The 19,711-nt window shown below is 40.3% G+C and overlaps 2 protein-coding genes across 2 annotated transcripts in view; both read left to right on the forward strand.

Moving 5' to 3' along the window:
* The window catches only part of LOC114574049 (coxsackievirus and adenovirus receptor-like), a 253,603-nt gene that overhangs the window by 31,728 nt on the left and 202,164 nt on the right, over nt 1–19,711 (forward strand). The window lies entirely within an intron of this gene.
* LOC114574080 (coxsackievirus and adenovirus receptor-like) lies at nt 3,721–18,528 on the forward strand. Its single transcript, XM_028606394.1, has 7 exons — nt 3,721–3,897; nt 8,946–9,292; nt 12,839–12,995; nt 13,897–14,000; nt 14,326–14,685; nt 17,601–17,963; nt 18,091–18,528. The coding sequence occupies exons 4-7, from the start codon at nt 13,952–13,954 to the stop codon at nt 18,258–18,260; spliced, it is 942 nt and encodes a 313-aa protein (XP_028462195.1). The 5' UTR covers nt 3,721–3,897; nt 8,946–9,292; nt 12,839–12,995; nt 13,897–13,951; the 3' UTR covers nt 18,261–18,528.

A 19,711-nucleotide genomic window follows, 5' to 3' on the forward strand; every position in this document is an offset into this window, starting at 1 on the left:
CAATGACTGATATATTTGAGTACAGGGCATCACTTAATACCATCATACTGAAAATCGTACAATTTTACTGTATGAATATGGAGATTTCTGGAAGCAAAGTCCCATACTTGTGCTGTAAAACAAGTCAAAATATGAAATTGGAGGTGCCATAAAAAGACTTTGGTCCATAGTTCCAGGCAATGACTGACATATTTGAGTAGAGGACATCTTTGACTACACCCATACTGAAAATGAAACATTTTTACTGTATAATTTTGGAGATCTTTGGAAGCAAATTCCCATACTTGTGCTGTAAAACGAGTCAAAATATGAAATTGGAGGTGCCATAAAAAGACTTTGGTCCATAGTTCCAGGCAATGACTGATATATTTGAGTACAGGGCATCACTTAATACCATCATACTGAAAATCATACAATTTTACTGTATAAATATGATTTGCTACTGAACTTTGAGAAAATCATAACACTGATCCATAATTCAAGGAATGATATATTTGATTAAATGCCATCTCATTAGTTGTGATTCTCTGAAAATGTTTATAAAATATCTTTATCTGAACTGCAATCTGCATATTTTTCTAGCATTTTAGCCTTGGTTATCCGCATTTGCAAATATAAAAGCTGTTAATTGAAATAAATGAATAAATAAAGTTTTGTAAAACTGCCCATATTCAAACTGTTCACAGTTAATTTCTCGCATAAAACAGTCTCAGAAATGAGTATTAGCCTACTCAAAAATTAATAATAGCCTAGGCCTACTCATTTCCCCACAACTTTATCTAACTGTAAGCGTGGTTCAATCATACGAGGCTCAGCTGCGGTTCATCTAGAGATTCGGCATCATCGCCACTGAGACTGTTTGATGTGAGAAATTAACTGTTTACAGTTTGAATATGGGCAGTTTTACAACAATTGATGGCCAATTGCACATTTTCTCCGATATGTTGTCGGACTTGGAAGCTCCAGTCTTATGTGACAGCCAGCTGGCGGTGGCCGGGATCACTTGCCTACCGGCGGCCAGTAATACTCACAGCAACCGCTGTCAGCTGGAAGTCGTTTCAGACCCTCCCACCAGCCGTTGGGCCACGCCTCCTCATTTAAATTGACACCTGTCACTTCTAAATGAAAAGCTTAATATTAAATAAAAATCTAAAAGGTGAATTTTAAAATGTCAATATCAAATGTAAAACATACAATTCAAAAGATAAAATGTCAAATTGAAAATTATAAAGGGGAAAGGCTAGAAGATTTTATTTTTTTTATATTTGAGATTTTAATTTTAATATTTCCATTTAGGCTTTTCCATTTCACATTTAATTATGGCATGATTTTTCCTAGTAACATAATAAAATAATACTATTTTGAATTAAAATGATTGAAAAAAAAATCCCTCCATATTTTTGACTGTAAACAAAAACAGAGTGACCAAGTTCAATAAATCATTTAAAATTCAAAGAAAGTAGCCTAGTCAAAATGAATCTTCTAATGCCTTTTGTGAAGGATTTCATAAGGTCTTGAGTCAATCTCACAAAAATTGCCATATTTATAGTAGCCTAAGGAATGTATAAATCTGAAATTCTTTGCTGTTAGAAGGTTAAATAATTTAATCTGGAGACAAATATTTATTTCAATTAACAACTTTCATATTTGCAAATGCGGATAACCAAGGCTATAATGCTAGAAAAATATGCAGATTGCAGTTCAGATAAATATATTTTATAAAAATGTTCAGAGAATCACAACTAAGGAGATGAAATTTAATCAAATATATTATTCCTTGAATTATGGATCAGTGTTATGATTTTCTCAAAGTTCTGTAGCAAATCATTTTAAGCAGTACAAATGTTTGGTTTGGGTTTAGTCCCACATTTCCTGTACTCAACTATGTCAGTCATTGCCTGGAACTATGGACCAAAGTCTTTTTATGGCACCTCCAATTTCATATTTTGACTTGTTTTACAACAGAAGTATGGGACTTTGCTGCCAAAAATCTCCAAAATTATACAGTAAAAATGTTTCATTTTCATTATGGGTGTAGTCAAAGATGTCCTCTACTCAGATATATCAGTCATTACCTGGAACTATGGACCAAAGTCTTTTTATGGCACCTCAAATTTGATATTTGACTCGTTTTACAACAGAAGTATCAGACTTTGATTCCAAAAATCTCCAAAATTATACAGTAAAAATGTTTCATTTTCAGTATGGGTGTAGTCAAAGATGTCCTCTACTCAAATATGTCAGTCAGTACCTGGAACTATGGACCAAAGTCTTTTTATGGCACCTCCAATTTCATATTTTTGACTCGTTTTACATCACAAGTATGGGACTTTGCTTCCAAAAATCTCCAAACTTATACAGTAAAATTGTTTGATTTTCAGTATGGGTGTAGTCAAAGATGTCCTCTACTCAAATATATCATTCATTGCCTGGAACTATGGACCAAAGTCTTTTTATGGCACCTCAAATTTGATATTATGACTCGTTTTACAACAGAAGTATCAGACTTTGCTTGCAAAAATCTCCAAAATTATACAGTAAAAATGTTTCATTTTCAGTATGGGTGTAGTCGAAGATGTGCTCTACTCAAATATGTCAGTCATTACCTGGAACTATGGACCAAAGTCTTTTTATGGCACCTCCAATTTCATATTTTTACTTGTTTTACAACAGAAGTATGGGACTTTGCTGCCAAAAATCTCCAAAATGATACAGTAAAAATGTTTCATTTTCAGTATGGGTGTAGTCAAAGATGTCCTCTACTCAAATATGTCAGTCATTGCCTTGAACTATGGACCAAAGTCTTTTTATGGCACCTCAAAGTTCATATTTTGACTTGTTTTACAGCACAAGAATGGGACTTTGCTTCCAGAAATCTCCATATTTATACAGTAAACTTTTATGATTTTCAGTATGATGGTATTAAGTGATGCCCTGTACTCAGATATATCATTCATTGCCTGGAACTATGGACCAAAGTCTTTTTATGGCACCTCAAATTTGATATTATGACTCGTTTTACAACAGAAGTATCAGACTTTGCTTGCAAAAATCTCCAAAATTATACAGTAAAAATGTTTCATTTTCAGTATGGGTGTAGTCAAAGATGTCCTCTACTCAACTATGTAGTCATTGCCTGGAACTATGGACCAAAGTCTTTTTATGGCACCTCCAATTTCATATTTTGACTTGTTTTACAGCACAAGTATGGGACTTTGCTTCCAGAAATCTCCATATTTATACAGTAAAAATGTTTCATTTTCAGTATGATGGTATTAAGTGATGCCCTGTACTCAAATATATCAGTCATTGCCTGGAACTATGGACCAAAGTCTTTTTATTGCACCTCCAATTTCATATTTTACCCTAGAAATATGGGACTTTCACCTCCTAAAATCTCAAAATTTATACCGTTTGAATTGCTTGATTTTAAATATGGGTGCAGTCAGAGGTGTCCCCTGACAAAAATCATTGTCTGGAATTATTCTTTGTTAATGTTGTATTCTTGTAAAACTCAAAATATACATTCCTTTCACAATTTACTTATTTTTTTTGTATAAAGGGCAGGCACAGGTTACATATATTTTACTTAAGGTGAATATAATCCATTAATCTAGTTTTTAAATGTACGTTGTATTAACACCTTATTTTGAAAACCGGAAGTAGTCCCATGTGTATCATATCCCTAACTTCGCTACTTGATCTGGGCCGTTTGAATGCATTTACCACGCTTACCGTTATAAGAGCGCATTACAAATTTAGTGTCGGCTGATTTGACCACGGAGATCCGAGTGTCGGCTGGCTTGACCGCAGTCATAAACAGACGGTACTTTCGGATGAAAACCGGGTTGTAGCTTGTTGTCTACCTTCCTACGGTTAGATAGAGCTGCCTATTGTGTAAGCAACACGTTTCATCTAAGATTTATTGAACCGCAAACACGCGAATCTGCCAATTCCTGTCTAACTTTACCGAACTCTAGCTAGTTGAGCAGTTAGCCAGCAGCTATCGCTAGCTAACCGCTAAAGGGGGAGATATTCATTACAACACCGCGGCCAGCCAGACTCGGAGGCCCGGGCTGATACGGTCTGTTCCCCCGACGTTACTGCTCTTATCACCGTTATCACCCGGTGCTGGAGTTAGTGCTGGCTGGGATCGGTTGAACGATGTTTTAACCTTAATACGCTAACGTTCCCCACCTAGCATTAACATGCATGAGCTAACGCTACTTGTCAACATAGCACGTTGTCGGTACACGATCCGTTCGGCACATGCGCAAGATATTACTGTTTACGACCTGCACGATCTGTACCACGTTTTGAAGTTTTATTTTGAGGGTCTTTTAAAAGTTTGCATGCTATCTCAGCTAGCGGTTAGCCGAATTAGCTGTTAGCTAAACTAATGTTAGCTTAACTGTGGAGGCTGACGGACGGCAGAGCGCTACAATCAGCTAGCGGTCCGCCCGAATTAGCTATTAGCTAAACTAACGTGTATTAGCTGTTAGCTAAACTGACGTTAGCTTCCCGGTGGCAAAATTACGAATCCCACTATGGCCGCGCCAAGACCCGCCCTACGAAGTAGCTCGATTGGTTGGGGTTAGGCATTTAACCTCGAGTGGTTAAGGTTAGGATAGCCGATTGGTCAGGGGATAGGACCTGTACAAATGGAGTTACGTTACCTTGCGTTCTAATGGACGCCTGGCCAATAAATGCTATTGAAGGGCGGGTCTTGGCGTGACCATAGTGGGATTCGTAATATCGCCTCCCGGTGGAGGCTAGTGTGGGAACAGATCGGGTAGTGTCGTAAATCATCGTACCACAGCGCATGCGCGAACATTTTGCTCATGTGCAGAACGGATCGTGCAGGCAGAACGGATCGTGTACCGAAAGGGTTAATAACACCTGTGTACCGAGTCGACCGTTCTCTGGGACATGTTGTCATGTTAACCGAATGTGTCTCTAGCTTTAAACAAGCTACCGCATATCGGTGGTTAGCTGCTTACGAGGGTAAACCACTAACAAAGTATCAAATATCCCTACGCTTCTACGGTAGCATAGTGAGGGTCCCTACATGTAAACAGAAGCATTGAGAACTTTGTAACTGTAGGCTACAGACAGTTTGTTAAAGATAGTTTATAAAGACAGCAGCATTAATGTTTACATTTGACGCCATCTTGGGAACCATAGACCGTAACATAGCTCAAACTATCATTGCTTACCTTAGACTATCCTTCTACATGCAATATGGCTACAATGGTGTGAGTATCCATATTTGGAAATACATGTTAAATAATTTAAACATTTGAATTGTATTGGTTGACTTTGTACGTCAGCAAATCTGCTATAAATGGATTTCTCGGCAACGTCATCACTGACTGTGCACAAAACCTGCTAGTAGTAGTAGCAGAATAGTGTAAGTCAAAATGCCAAGGAGTTATTGTGTGGTTAATTGTACAAACAGAGCCAGTGATGGGTGCCTGATGTTTAACACACCTAAGGGGAAGCATGCTTTTGCCAAAAACCGGCAGAGGTTATGGCTTCAAGCCATAAATTGGGCAGATTGGGGTTATATGTATCAATCAGAAAGGTTGCAGCTTGTTCAGTTGTTCAGCCAATGGTGCGTTCTTTTTGTCCACCGAAGTCGATTTACGAGTTGTTTTCTGGAGTTACGAACCGGAAGTTGCAAAAAGAACGCCCCCGAGGTCGTATATATACGACTCGTCAAGTCGTCTGAACTCAGAGGACCCCGAGTTCACTTTGCAAGATGGCTACGTCGTGCATCACACGTAGTAAACATTGTGGTTTTCTACAATTTTAAGCACTTTTGTCGTTGTTGTAACCAAATGAAGAAGTGGTACACATAGCGCTGTATACTGTTACCTATAGGCATGTCTCTACAGTCTTATTAGGCATGTGCTGTAGTCTTATTAGGTCTCTACAGTCTAAACATAGTGCTGTATACTACTACCTATAGACATGTCTCTACAGTCTTACAGTCTTATTAGACATGGAGTTAAACATAGTGCTGTATACTACTACCTATAGACATGTCTCTACAGTCTTATTAGGAGTTAAACATAGTGCTGTATACTGCTACCTATAGACATGTCTCTACAGTCTTATTAGGAGTTAAACATAGTGCTGTATACTGCTACCTATAGACATGTCTCTACAGTCTTATTAGGAGTTAAACATAGTGCTGTATACTGCTACCTATAGACATGTCTCTACAGTCTTATTAGGAGTTAAATATGCTGTATACTGCTAATTACATGTTATTTTGGTTAAATATCGCTTTAGTTATTTTGGAGCTTGTGCAGCTGAAATTGTCTAGAGACGCTCGGTTGCTATATGACAACAATGGCTTTAAGCCGAGTCTGGAGCAGAAAGCAGAGCAGTAGCCTAACGTTAACGTTAATCAAAACGTAATTCTCATGTATCAAACTGTGAAATATATTTGTGTAATATGTCAATAACTGGGTGAATAGAATCCTAAATGTTAATCAAAATGTTACAAAAATCCATCTTTTCTCCGACTCGTAGTACTGTGTGACAAAAAGAACGCAACAACCCCGCGGTTATTCGTTTTTCGACACGGATGTGACGTCACACTTGAGCTACTAGTCGCGATTACAAGACAGAAAGAACGCACCATAAGTGATATCTACCTGTCAGGGCTGTAGCAGAGCCATATACATACATACATACATACATACATACATACATCAATACATACATACGGACCATAGACAGTTAAAGGTCCGGACTCGAGACAAGTTTAGACAGCTAGCTAAAGCTACGCTGATGTTTTGCTAACGTTAGCGCAACAGCGTTAGCCTAGCCTGCTAGGTAAATTATTACGACTGCCTTTGGAGTTTCTTATATCTGCGTCCACGTTGTCAACATAAGACCTGTGGCTAAAAGCTAAAACAAAATCTGTCGTTTTTTTGTCTTAACTGTTTATCTTAGTTTGCCGGGAATCTGGAAATTTGGACAAAGTCTTGTAAACATCACTGCTGGCTGAACTAACCAAACTCTCTCTTGGTATTATAAGACCAAAACAGATACATGTGGCTACTTAATATGCACGTGAATGACGCAATCGTTATGTTCGCGTTCTTCATTCTCAATGATGATGCTGATGTTGTATTATTTTGCAACAGCATCTTTCATTGCAAACCAGGCATACGTGACGAGTGCATAGTATAAGAGACATATAATTAGGGCCCGAGCACCGACAGCGGCGAAGGCAAATTAATTGGCTTAACATACTCAAAAACTCACCAAAATTGGCGGTCGCATCAATTCTGGTGAAAATGTACGTATTGTAAGGGTTTTGGGAATAGGCGCACAAAAATGGCTCGCTAGCGCCCCCTACAAAATTAAAAAAAAATGTTTAGCCCCTGCAGTACGTTTGACGTATACTTACGAAACTTGGTACACATATGTAGCATGTCATGACGTACAACAAACGTCATCGGAGCCACACCCTACCATTTCATTGGTCATTGGAGCCCATACTACAGCAAAAAGAATGTCAAAATATCTTTTTATTGATTTTTGGTGAATATTTTAAACTTTTCATTCCATCCTGTTTCACTATAATGTGACCTGTAGTAAGTAAAGGCTTACCATTGGCAGCTACTACAGCAATCAGAATGGCAAAATGTCTTTTGGTTGATTTTTATTTTTTTTATTTTTTTTTATTAATTTTAATCAGCCTGAGCAATGTAATTTGTAGACGGTGCCTAACTCAGCCAACAGCCAGAAAGTAGATTGAAGTGCTGTTTTTGCTTGTAAATCGGTAGCGATTACAGTGTCCTAAACTGTCCTCAACATACTACACTCGTAATGTAGTGGAACTTTATTGAAGACACTGAATGGTGGTAGGTCGAAAACGAATATCAAACCTGCTGCTAACTTATACCCGCTCTAAAAGCGATATATTACAAGACAAAATCAAGGACTCGTTATTTTTCTGATATTTTAACGGAGATCAAAACATTTCATATTTATTACAGCTTCATACATGATTAAAGTATATAACACAGGTTAACCATTCTTAAAACCACAGTACCGTACAGTTTCTACTTTAGACTTTTGCTCTCAGTTGCCGAGTTTGAACCTTAGCCACATGGTGTTGTCTCTACTTATGAAAGGTACAGACAACCTGTGAAATTAAGGTGTTTGTGTGTGTCTGTGTGTCTGTCTGTAACCACCGTGGTGCTGCATTCACTAGAGGTGTTGAAATTAATCAAATAATCGATGCATGGAATCGTGGACATGGACGATGCTGCATGGATAATCGTCCGGGCCATAATCGATTATTTGTCTTTAGAATTTAATGTAATGTAGACCTAACAACCTTTCTGTTTACATATTCTGGTATGTTTTGCACATTCAGGAAGTGCCATGTGCTCAGTGCTGTATAGTTTTATGTATCCAGTTTATTTAGTATTAGAGCACTGCAGAATGTTTGGTTTTTGAAGCTTGAAAAGCTATGAGTTAAATATCCTACATGGCTTTAATAGAAACATTTATATGACACATCGTGATATTGAATTGCTGACATGATAATTGAATCGATTGGGAGATCAGTGAAGATTCACACCTGTAGTTTTATATCTATTAGGGCAGCAACTCATTTCCTACATCAGGACACCTGGAGTCTGTTGTTCTGCTTTAGAGACTGAGGAAGAGATCAGATCAGCTGTTCTAATCTAAGGAGATGATAAGACCTGAACTATTGATTATTATTATTAGTTATTGAACAGCTGTTGACCTCGTGGTAATAAAGTCTCCTGTGATGTCTCTGCAGTTGGGACAGATCAGTGAAGGTCTCCATCAGGTGAGACTCTACAGAGACCTTCTGCAGGGACACACCTGGAGACAACTGTTGGAACACCATGACTTCTTATTATTAATAGTAGTTTATTATTGTTTTTCAGACCTGAATGTGATAACAGTGGACCCTGGAGATGATGTCATTCTACCATGTCAGGCTGCTGCTGTAGAGTGGACCAGACCTGACCTGGAGCCAGATATCGTCCTCTTCTCCATCGATGGACACCTGGATCCGACCCAACAGCATCCATCCTTTAAGGGCAGGGTGGAGCTGGTGGACAGAGATCTGAAGGACGGAGACGTGTCTTTAACGTTGAAGAATGTGAGAACAACAACGACACTGGAACATACGAGTGTCGAGTTGTAACTGATGATTCAAGACATAAAAAGACAGCCATCAGTGACCTTGAACCAATCAGAACCCTCCGTCTGCAGGGTACAGAGCTAGCAGGTGAGTGAGTCTCTCTCAGTGTGTTTTTTACTCACGACATGCTATCCAGCAACAAAGGATTCCATTCACTATGCTAAGCTAAGCTAGCGGCTGCACTGCCAGACTTTTAGACAATGCATACACTGAGACAAAATACGTTGGTCCACCTATCTACATCTAGGAGAGACGGTGAATTACACTATTTCAACAAACAGTGGTGTGTTCCTTTTTAATGAGAAAAAATTTAGAAATCTACAAATAATTTGTGGATATCTGATTTTTTTGGATATCTGAAATTGAAAGCCATGAATGATCCTGATACTCCGGCTCTCAGTCTGTGGAAAATCGAGCTGGTTCTTAGAATATTGGCGAGTAGAACCAGCACCAAACTGGCATAAGCACCAGCCCGGATACCGTGGACTGGCAGCAGGTGGTTGGTGTCCTGACACCACCTGCTGATGATGATTATGAACTGATCAATTCATCAACGACTCCCAGAGCTCTTTACACCTGACGGTTTTCTCATGTACTGTAAGCACAACATGATTATCATTACTGCTGTGGGTGTGAGGTCACATGTAGTCTGTTTGCCCTCCCCCCATCATGGAGGGGTTTGTCTATCGGAGTCTGAGAGCCTCTGTGGTCTCCCATGATGAGATGGTCCCAGAGGAGGGTCAGACTGAGAGATTCACTTCTTATTAACGTTACCTTTTAGAGAACTAGTACATTTAATCGAGTAAAAGTTGCTTCAAAGAAGTTCACGGAGGTTGCCAGGCTGAGACCGCAGCATCCACAACAATGTTGCTAGATGCTAGTCTCAGATAGCCAGACATTTCTCCACAGCACAGCGGAGTAGCTAACGGTAGATGCTAGTCTCACATAGCCAGACATTACTCCACAGCACAGCGGAGTAGCTAACGTTAGATGCTAGTCTCACATAGCCAGACATTACTCAACAGCACAGCGGAGTAGCTAACGTTAGATGCTAGTCTCACATAGCCAGACATTACTCCACAGCACAGTGGAGTAGCTAACGTTAGATGCTAGTCTCACATAGCCAGACATTACTCCACAGCACAGCGGAGTAGCTAACGGTAGATGCTAGTCTCACATAGCCAGACATTACTCCACAGCACAGCGGAGTAGCTAACGTTAGATGCTGGCTATATTGACAGTCATAAAAGCCTGTGCTCACACGGAGCTCTGTAACCAACTGACAGACACACTTCCTCGGCTTAGAATTACAATACGAAACGCTAAAAATACCACTACCTTGCCGACGGAACACACTTCATTGGCTTAGAATTACGGCAACAATCGCTAAACACACTGCAAACTCACTGTCCTCTCTTTCCGATTTACAGGCTTACACATTGTAAACAGCCATGGGCTGCTTGCCTGGTGACCCGGTAACGTTAGCAGTTAGCAGGGTTAGCATGGCGGCGTTAGCCATAGGGTGACCAGACGTCCCGGTTTGACCGGGACAGTCCCGAGTTTCAATTGTTTGTCCCGAGTCCCGACAAAAGCCCGTCGGGACGCTAAAATGTCCCGGTTTACACCAGGAGCGGCGTCAGCCGATTTTGCCGGGTCTTCAGCTCCGAATGTAACTTTGTCCAGTTTATTTTTCCGAGGCAAGTAGAACGGGCAGCTACGTGCGGGGTCCGACCATGCTGTATTTGTTGCCTATCACCTAGCAACCGTCTCTCCGTGAGGAAAGCATACTATGGAGGAAATCCGGGTGAAGTTTTCGGAGGAATCGTAGCCAAATCAGTGTAATACAGTGATGCCATCAACACAAAGTTTAGGAGCGCAATACTACTGATTTAGTTTGAAGTTCCCGTGACGTAATGTTTCCAGTCTATTGTTCAGACTCAGACACACGGAGCTCTGAAGAAGACCTGTGGGTCTCTTAGTGTTTGACTCTCTCTGTAAAATGCAGCGCAGCTTCAGGTTTATGGATGCGCTCAGCTGTGGCCATGCTGCGGCAGATGTGTTGCGTTTGTGCTCCGTGTATTTCTGTAGTTTCCGTTTTCCACCTCTGACGTAGAGCAGCGTTCAGTTACTTCTCTAGCTAAACAATTTGTCTCATTCAGAGACCCAAACGGGGCTCTGTGTCTGTCTGAGATCTACCGTATCAGCAGAGCAATCACGTAATGCACAGCAGACTATGGTGCAGGTATAGATTAGTTTCTGAAATATAGTGACTTTATTCTTGTAATGGCCTACTAACCTAACTTTATTTTTCTCGAAAATGTCACAACTCATCGTCTCCTCCAAATCACAGAGAACATATATACTGTATTTTGAATTTGCACAAAGTTTTGGACATGAGCAGAAATCTTGCTCAAACACATCTGAAATATTACAGTCCAGGGGTCTATTATAAATTAATGAATGAATTAATGTATCATTGAGGTGAATAATTGTCATATGCACATTTAAGGAGGTTACTTCCTCACCAAAAGACGCCAAACAGGAGGGAGGAGTAAATGATTCTTATAGGCTACAGATATTTGCAGGTTGCAGCATACATTGATTCAGAAAAAGGTAGAAATAGGTGCATACAAAATTCACCAGAATGCAGGAAATGAAGTGGTTATGCTCAAAATTTTCAATAAATAATTTAAATTCTTTTGGTGTTATTGGAATAAATAACACTTCAAAGAATCTTTTTTAGAAAAATATCTCAACATAAATCTCACACTAAAACTGAAAAAGGCTGTTGCTGCATTTTTGTTAATTTTACAGGAAAAAACACTATTATTAGATGAGGAGCCTACGATCTAAATAATGAAGTAACTGTCTGTGTCTGACCTGGGCTGGCACATGTTCACGTTAAAAAGCGTGTGCGGTAACGCGCAAAGTGTCCTGGTTTTAGCTCCGGAAAATCTGGTCACCCTAGTTAGCCAGGACCAGTCGAGATCACTTTACTGGCTATGTCTCAATTGTTTTTGCAAGTAACCAACTCGGGTACTCTAGCTATATAATTCAATGTGAGTACACAAATGTTGAAATGACAAAAAAATGCCCATCCCTAGTAGCTGTGATAAATTAGCCTGAAGCTAATGCTTACCGGTTCAAGAGAAAATAAGCCAACTCTGAGTCCTTTTGGGCTCTAAGCTGTCTCCATCTTTCAAATACATCTCCAATATTTACCAGGGGGTTGTTATGTCTCTGGTCACGCAACTGTTAGAAACATGCTGTTTTCTTTTTTTATGTCCTGTAGAATCTATCTCCGTTGATCCTGTTTGTTTGTTTGCTGCTTTCATGGCTGTACTACCGTTACAGCTGGAGCGTGCTGGGTTTACGTTTTTACAGGTATATCTGGCAACCCGGCCTGCCTGTCAAACTGGGCCGTTGATAACAACACACAGATCAAAACATAAACATAAATTCTGTCACGGAACGGAGAATATACTGACATTAGCATTGTTGTCAGAAAAGATAGTATTTCAGTTTAACATGTTTGCTTACTATGTGGTGAGGCATTGGGGTCATTTTTGGATTTGTAACAGTAAATAAATTACATATTGGACCTTTTAATAGTCGTTTATTATTGTTTTTCAGACAGGATTGTGCTAACTCCGCCCTGGAGATGATGACCCACCCTCTCGTGAAAAAGCCGACCAGACCAACGAGCATACTCTTTGCTGCCCCTGCTTCTCCCAGACTGCCTACCAACCCCTCACTAGTCCAGCATCGGGGAAACCCAACGCATCAAGAGGTAAAAAACACAATAGCAGATCACAGCCACTAACTGTTCCCTAGTCATAGCGTTGAACTTATCTAAATATATATTACTATATAATTTTAAACCGATTTTAAATCGAAATCTATTGAAATTAAGTCACAATCTTGAATGTCGAAATAAAAAAATGGAATTGTCGATACTGCCATGTCCCCATGTCACGTCCGGTGAGAACTTGAGCCCCCTCATCTTTTACTGAAGTGTCTGAAAGTGTGGAAGTACGTTTGCGTTGTCAAAGCCACAGTTTGCCAGCTATGCTATGTGCGTGTTCTGTGTGTTTACCATTGCACATTAGCCTAGCAGCTAGCGGATATTTTCTTCTGCCTTTAGCTTAATCCCAACAAAACCGCACAGATGAATTTGAGGCTGCATGCACATTTTGTAGCCTAAAGAGTCGCCCTCTTTGCTGTCAGTCTGCTCAGCAGCTGTGCTGGCTCGATGATGTTTTAAGCCCCCAACTCAGCCTTCAAGGCAGCGCTGCGACCGTAGTCTTCAACCATAACCATTGCCTAATCCCAATGTCTTGTGCAAAGTGTCTGTCCCCAGGATTTTTTTTTTTTTTTTTTTTTTTTTTTTTTTTTTACTTTATTGACAAAAGTTACCAATTGACTGAAGATATGTTATTGTTACATTATGTTGTTAATTAATGTTTTAAATTTGACAATGTAGTGTGGTACATTGTGAACAAAGGTCAGATATTATATTAGATACGTCTAAGTCTAGTCTAAAAATGGCATAGCAACCTATGCCTTTTAATAAAAAAAAAAAAAAAAAAAAGCTAAATTCGAGAATCAAATCGTGACCTTAGAATCTAAAATGTAATTGAATCGAGGATTTGGAGAATCGTGACACCTCTATTACTATATTCTACTGTCAGAGAGAAGAGTGTCGGGATACAGAGACAACAGAAGATCACCTCTCTCTCAGACCTCATGGCTCCATTTCTACTCCTGTTGATCCTTCTCTCCGAAGCAGCTTCTGGTAAATATCAGATTTTATTGTGACAAGATTCATGTAGACTTTAAATGTTTTTGAATATATATAATGATGTCATCTTTTAGGGGTGAGAGACACTGACTATGAGAGAGATCAGATCTAATATTAAACAACATTTCCTGAAGGATTAGACCTGAACTATTGATGAGTCATGTCAACACGTATCTCAGTGAGGAGCTTCTTCATGTGTTGACCTCGTGGTAATAAAGTCCTCTGATATCTCTGATAATTAACATCCCTTCTGCAGTGTTACACCTGATGGAGGTCTTTAGAAATACCATGACTTTTATTGATTATTATTGTTTTTCAGACCTGATTGTGGTAACGGTGCACTCTGGAGATGATGTCATTCTACCATGTCAGGCTGATGGTTCCTCCATCAGAGCTGTAGAGTGGACCAGACCTGACCTGAAGCCACCAGAGTACGTCCTCTTCTCCATCGATGGACACCTGGATCCAACCCACCAGCATCCATCCTTTAAGGACAGGGTGGAGCTGGTGGACAGAGATCTGAAGGACGGAGACGTGTCTTTAATTCTGATGAATGTGAGCAGACACGACGCTGAAACATACGAGTGTCGAGTTGTAACTGATGATTCAAGACGTAAAAAGAGAGCCATCAGTGACTCTGAGCCAATCGGAACCCTCCGTCTGCAGGTTACAGAGCCAGGTGAGTGAGTCTCTCTCGGTGTGTTTTTTTGTGTGTCATGTCACGACATGCTATCCAGCAACAAAGGAGTCCATTCACTATGCTAAGCTAAGCTAGCAGCGGCGCTGCCAGACTTTAGACAATGCATACACTGAGGCAAAATACGTTGGTCCACCTATCTACATCTAGGGGAGACGGTGAATTACACTATTTCAACAAACGGTGGCGTAGTCCTTTAAGGAGGAACAGAAATCTACAAATCATTTGTGGATATCTGATTTTTTGGCCATTAATGACACATATGAAGTGAGGTCATTTGTCCTAGGAAGAAGAATGATATGTTCTTTTAGACTAATGGCCGGGACACACAGGGCCGTCTGGCGAGTTCAGTGACGTGAATCTGTCCGGTGTGTCCCGTTCGTTTTGGCCGACCTGACATGTTCAGTCGGAGGGGGGGGCCGTCGGGACTCACCCGGAAATGGGGAGCAGGATGAGGGGACTAGAGTCTCTCAAAATCTGATGAAAAGCTTCTAAACTGACCTTTGTTGATCTGAGATGAAGACAGATTCAGCAACTGCATCACGGCCTAGTTCTCTCTTCAGATGTTTTCAGAAACACGTCTCATGAACTATTTTAGTATAATATGAGATCGTATTCTGAACGAGCCGCCATGACAGTCTGGCTTTGAATTTCCGGAGAAAACGAACCCCATGTGACGCGTTCGTCCAGTCAGCTGCCGGTTTCCAGTTCTTGGGCAACAGTACAGAGTAGCGCCACCTGCTGCTATGGCGACGTATTATGTTTCTCAAGTTGGTGTCGCCTCAGTTTTTTGGACCTCGGGGACGAGACTGATCATTTCCACGGGCTTTTCTGAATTGTCTGTGACGTGCTGTGTTGTGATTGGTGGATTTAAATAGGAAACAGATGTTTTAAACCACCGTGGTGCTGCAGTCGCTAGGGGTGGCAAGGTTCCCAAAACCCCCGGTTCGGTTCATATCAAGGTTTTAGGGTCAGGGTTTTCAGTTCTCTACGGTTCTTGTTATTTTTCTTTTAATCTTTAACACTCCTGAAATATACTTCAGCGTATGATAGCTTCATTATCCACAATGTATGATATAGTATTGAAAAATAGTTATATCATGTAATCATGATCAAACTGAATTTGACTTGACTATAAGCACATTATTGGGACCATCTGTGAGGAAAGCTAGCTGAGATTCTGATACAGCCAGAGGGAAGACATTGATGATTTCAACAAGCTTATCATTTATTTGGCAAAAAAGGAGAATGTGTATTGCCATCTACAGGAACTTATGGGCCTTTTTAGCACACAAAGATTGAAATATTACAGATTATCACTTGAAATAATTTGCATTTTTAAAACTGCCAACTTCAGAAAAAGAGAGGAACTCTTAAAGCTCCGTCTTTTGAATAAGTCAGAATACGTTAAACAGTGTTGGGAACGTTCCTTTAAAAAAGTAATTAGTTATAGTTACTCACTACTTGTTCCAAAATGTAACTGAGTTAGTAACTGAATTACTCTATAATAAAAGTAACTCGTTAACAGGGAAAGTACTGTTTAAAAAAAGTTGCTATATGTCAAAGAATTTGGATTTTTCTTTTAGCAGTTTTCACAAGTCCGTTTAAATGAGTAGAACAGACAGGTGTTCAACATACATAACTTTCGATATTTATTGCAGGTCGACAGACAGCAAGAGATTTATCCTGCACTTCAAGTATTATCTTTGTAAGAAAAGTAAACAGTTACACCATATAAACCTATATGACACACATACTTTTAACACCTGCCTGTCATACGGTTGACTTCAGCCTGTGTCCTAGGTTTTTGTTGTGAGGCTTTTGCTGCTTGGAGGACTTTGCTCCGGGTCCTTCTTTGCTAGCAGATGGCGAGCTATCATCTGTGGTGGAGGTATCGGTGTTTTTGGCCACTAGCTTTGTAGATGCGTGTGTTGGTGAGAGTTGCTTGCAACGGATGTCGACAAAGTCTTCGCTCCTGGACGTAATGTACACATTACATGCACACGTTCTTGCATTTGACCACAATGAATATGAAGTAGTGCTTATAGCTCCACCTTGAAAACGCCAACTTTTCATCGGATTGCTCCTGACTCGCCATCTCTGCTGCTCGAATCTCTGTTTAGCGTGTGTGTGTGTGTGTGTGTGTGTGTGTGTGTGTGTGTGTGTGTGTGTGTGTGTGTGTGTGTGTGTGTGTGTGTGTGTGTGTGTGTGTGTGTGTGTGTGTGTGTGTGTGTGTGTGTGTGTGTGTGTGTGTGTGTGTGTGTGTGTGTGTGAACACTGGCTCTGATTGGCTACCATGACACACGACTCTGCCTAAGCCAATCATAATTGCTCACCTCGTTATTAACCCACCTCCTCAGTAGCTGTGAGCCAGCGATGCGTTCGGATTACACAGTTTATTCAATCAGTGCCTAGTAACGCACCGCATTTAACATCCAGTAACGTTAACGGCGTTGTAATGAGGGGAAAAGTAATTAATTAGATTACCCCGTTAGTGAAAAAATATCGTTGTTACCTAACGCCGTTCTTTTAAACGGCGTCATTCCAAACACTGACGTTAAACCTAAAAAAAGTTGCCTTTTCTTTTTTGTATAGTTATTTCAAAATAAAAAGGAATCTGTGGTGTTATAGAGACTATGACTGAGGAAGAGATCAGATCAGCTGTTCTAATCTAAGGAGATAAGACCTGAACTATTGATTATTATTATTAGTTATTGAACACCTGTTGACCTCGTGGTAATAAAGTCTCCTGTGATGTCTCTGCAGTTGGGACAGATCAGTGAACGTCTCCATCAGGTGAGACTCTACAGAGACCTTCTGCAGGGACACACCTGGAGACAGCTGTTGGAACAACACGACTTCTTATTATTAATAGTAGTTTTATTATTGTTTTTCAGATGAGATTGAGGTAACAGTGGACCCTGGAGATGATGTCATTCTGCCATGTCAGGCTCCTGGTTCCTCCATCAGAGCTGTAGAGTGGACCAGACGTGACCTGAAGACACCAGAGTATGTCCTCTTTTACAGTGATGGATACTTGGATCCAACCCACCAGCATCCATCCTTTAAGGACAGGGTGGAGCTGGTGGACAGAGATCTGAAGGACGGAGACGTGTCTTTAACTCTGAAGAATGTGAGCAGCATCGACAACGGGACATACGAGTGTCGAGTTGCATCAGCTGGTTCAAGACGTAGAAAGAAAGGCATCATTGACTCTGAGCCAATCAGAATCATCCGTCTGCAGGTTAGAGACCCAGCAGGTGAGTGAGTCTCTCTCAGTGAGTTTTTCGGAGTATCAGGTTGTAGCTGCAGTTTCTAACATCAGAGAGGATGAAAGCTGCTCCACTATCCACACATCTACTGACTCGTATGTTTTATTATCTTCAGGTCCTGAGGATAGAAACTCCTCTTCTGTAGTCCTCATCGTTGGACTGGCAGCAGGTGTTCTGGTTCTTGTAGCTGCTGCAGTGGTTGGTGTCCTGATGTATAGAAGACGTAAGAACATGAGATCAAGACAGCCTGCTGCTGATGAAGCATCAGCCGATACTCTCGTCTGACATCTCCCAGAGCTCTTAACACCTGACTGCTTTCTCATGTGTTGTAAATATTCAACACTTTTTCTTTCTGCAGATGTGTTTGCACATCTGCTGTTTGTTTTTTCTCAACCAATCTCTTCCCTCTATGAATCCCACATACTTTTTTTTTTTCAAGTAAAAGTTAACATACTTTTAAAGACAATAATAATATCCCCCCTCTGTGAATCTCCACCTTATCGTTGCCTGGATTGTTTATTCTTTAATAAACATACTTACCTTCCACTCCAAAGTTGAGTCAAGCATTTGAGTCCGACATTGTTGTGTGTGTGTGTGTGTGTGTGTGTGTGTGTGTCTGCTGCTTTATATAGTTCATACATCTCAGTGTTGATGCCATGTAGCTTAATATTATTAATGTTTGTAGCACCTGCCACGTTCATTTTAGGTTAACTGTCTTAAGTTTTCTGTTAAATGTATTAACTGCTGATTTGGACACTATGTGATGTCATGTGTGTTGACATGTTGATGATCTTTATAGTGACGGTAGAATTAAAACTCCATAAGTTAAAGAGCTGTGAGCTGTTCCCTGCTGAACTGATCATGTGTAAAGAAAGAGAAGGAGCTGTGCTGCCACCTGCTGGCTGTCTGACTCAACTGATATGATGCTCTCATCCAGAGAGAGGTTTACTATCAGCAGCTTATTGAAAATGATAAGAAGATGGATATAAAGGGTCTGATATGATGCTCTCATCCAGAGAGAGGTTTACTATCAGCAGCTTATTGAAAATGATAAGAAGATGGATATAAAGGGTCTGATATGATGCTCTCATCCAGAGAGAGGTTTACTATCAGCAGCTTATTGAAAATGATAAGAAGATGGATATCAAGGGTCTGATTTGAATGTGAACATTAGTGCAGGAATGCACAGTTATTGTCCAGGCTGTAAAAGCTTACAGTTTAAATACAAAAATATGTGCAAAAGAAGAAGATACATATTTAGTAAGTGTGGCCTGGCTGTGTCACATGGCTTCATGCCAGTTCAGATAGTAAAACAATCTGACCTGCTTGTTGCTGCCCTTGAGCTGTCAGCGTTGGCTTTGACTTCATGTGTTAACTTGTAGCTGTGTTCTCATTAACGTCACCATCTGCTAGAAGAATTGGGATGGATCCAATTAGTCAATATTTATGGTGTGGAAGAACAGCATCCTGTATATCTGCTCATAAAACATCGTCTGTAATCATGAGCTGAAAAACAGGACCTGATGTGTTTCTGTGATGTTTAAATGTTTAAAAAATGACAGACTGAATCTTCACCGACTAGAGAATCACACCTCAGACCCTCTGCTCTGTAGCTGTTTGTGATTGGTGTAAAGTTTCCAACCGCTGGCTGATGCTGCAGCTGTTTATAGTCTGCGGTGTGTCTGTTCTCTGCTGAAGAGAAGTGCCGATCGGTTAGCCACAACCAGAACAAATGT

The sequence above is a fragment of the Perca flavescens genome, chromosome 19 (assembly GCF_004354835.1).
Source record: "Perca flavescens isolate YP-PL-M2 chromosome 19, PFLA_1.0, whole genome shotgun sequence".
Taxonomy (NCBI): Eukaryota; Metazoa; Chordata; class Actinopteri; order Perciformes; family Percidae; genus Perca; species Perca flavescens.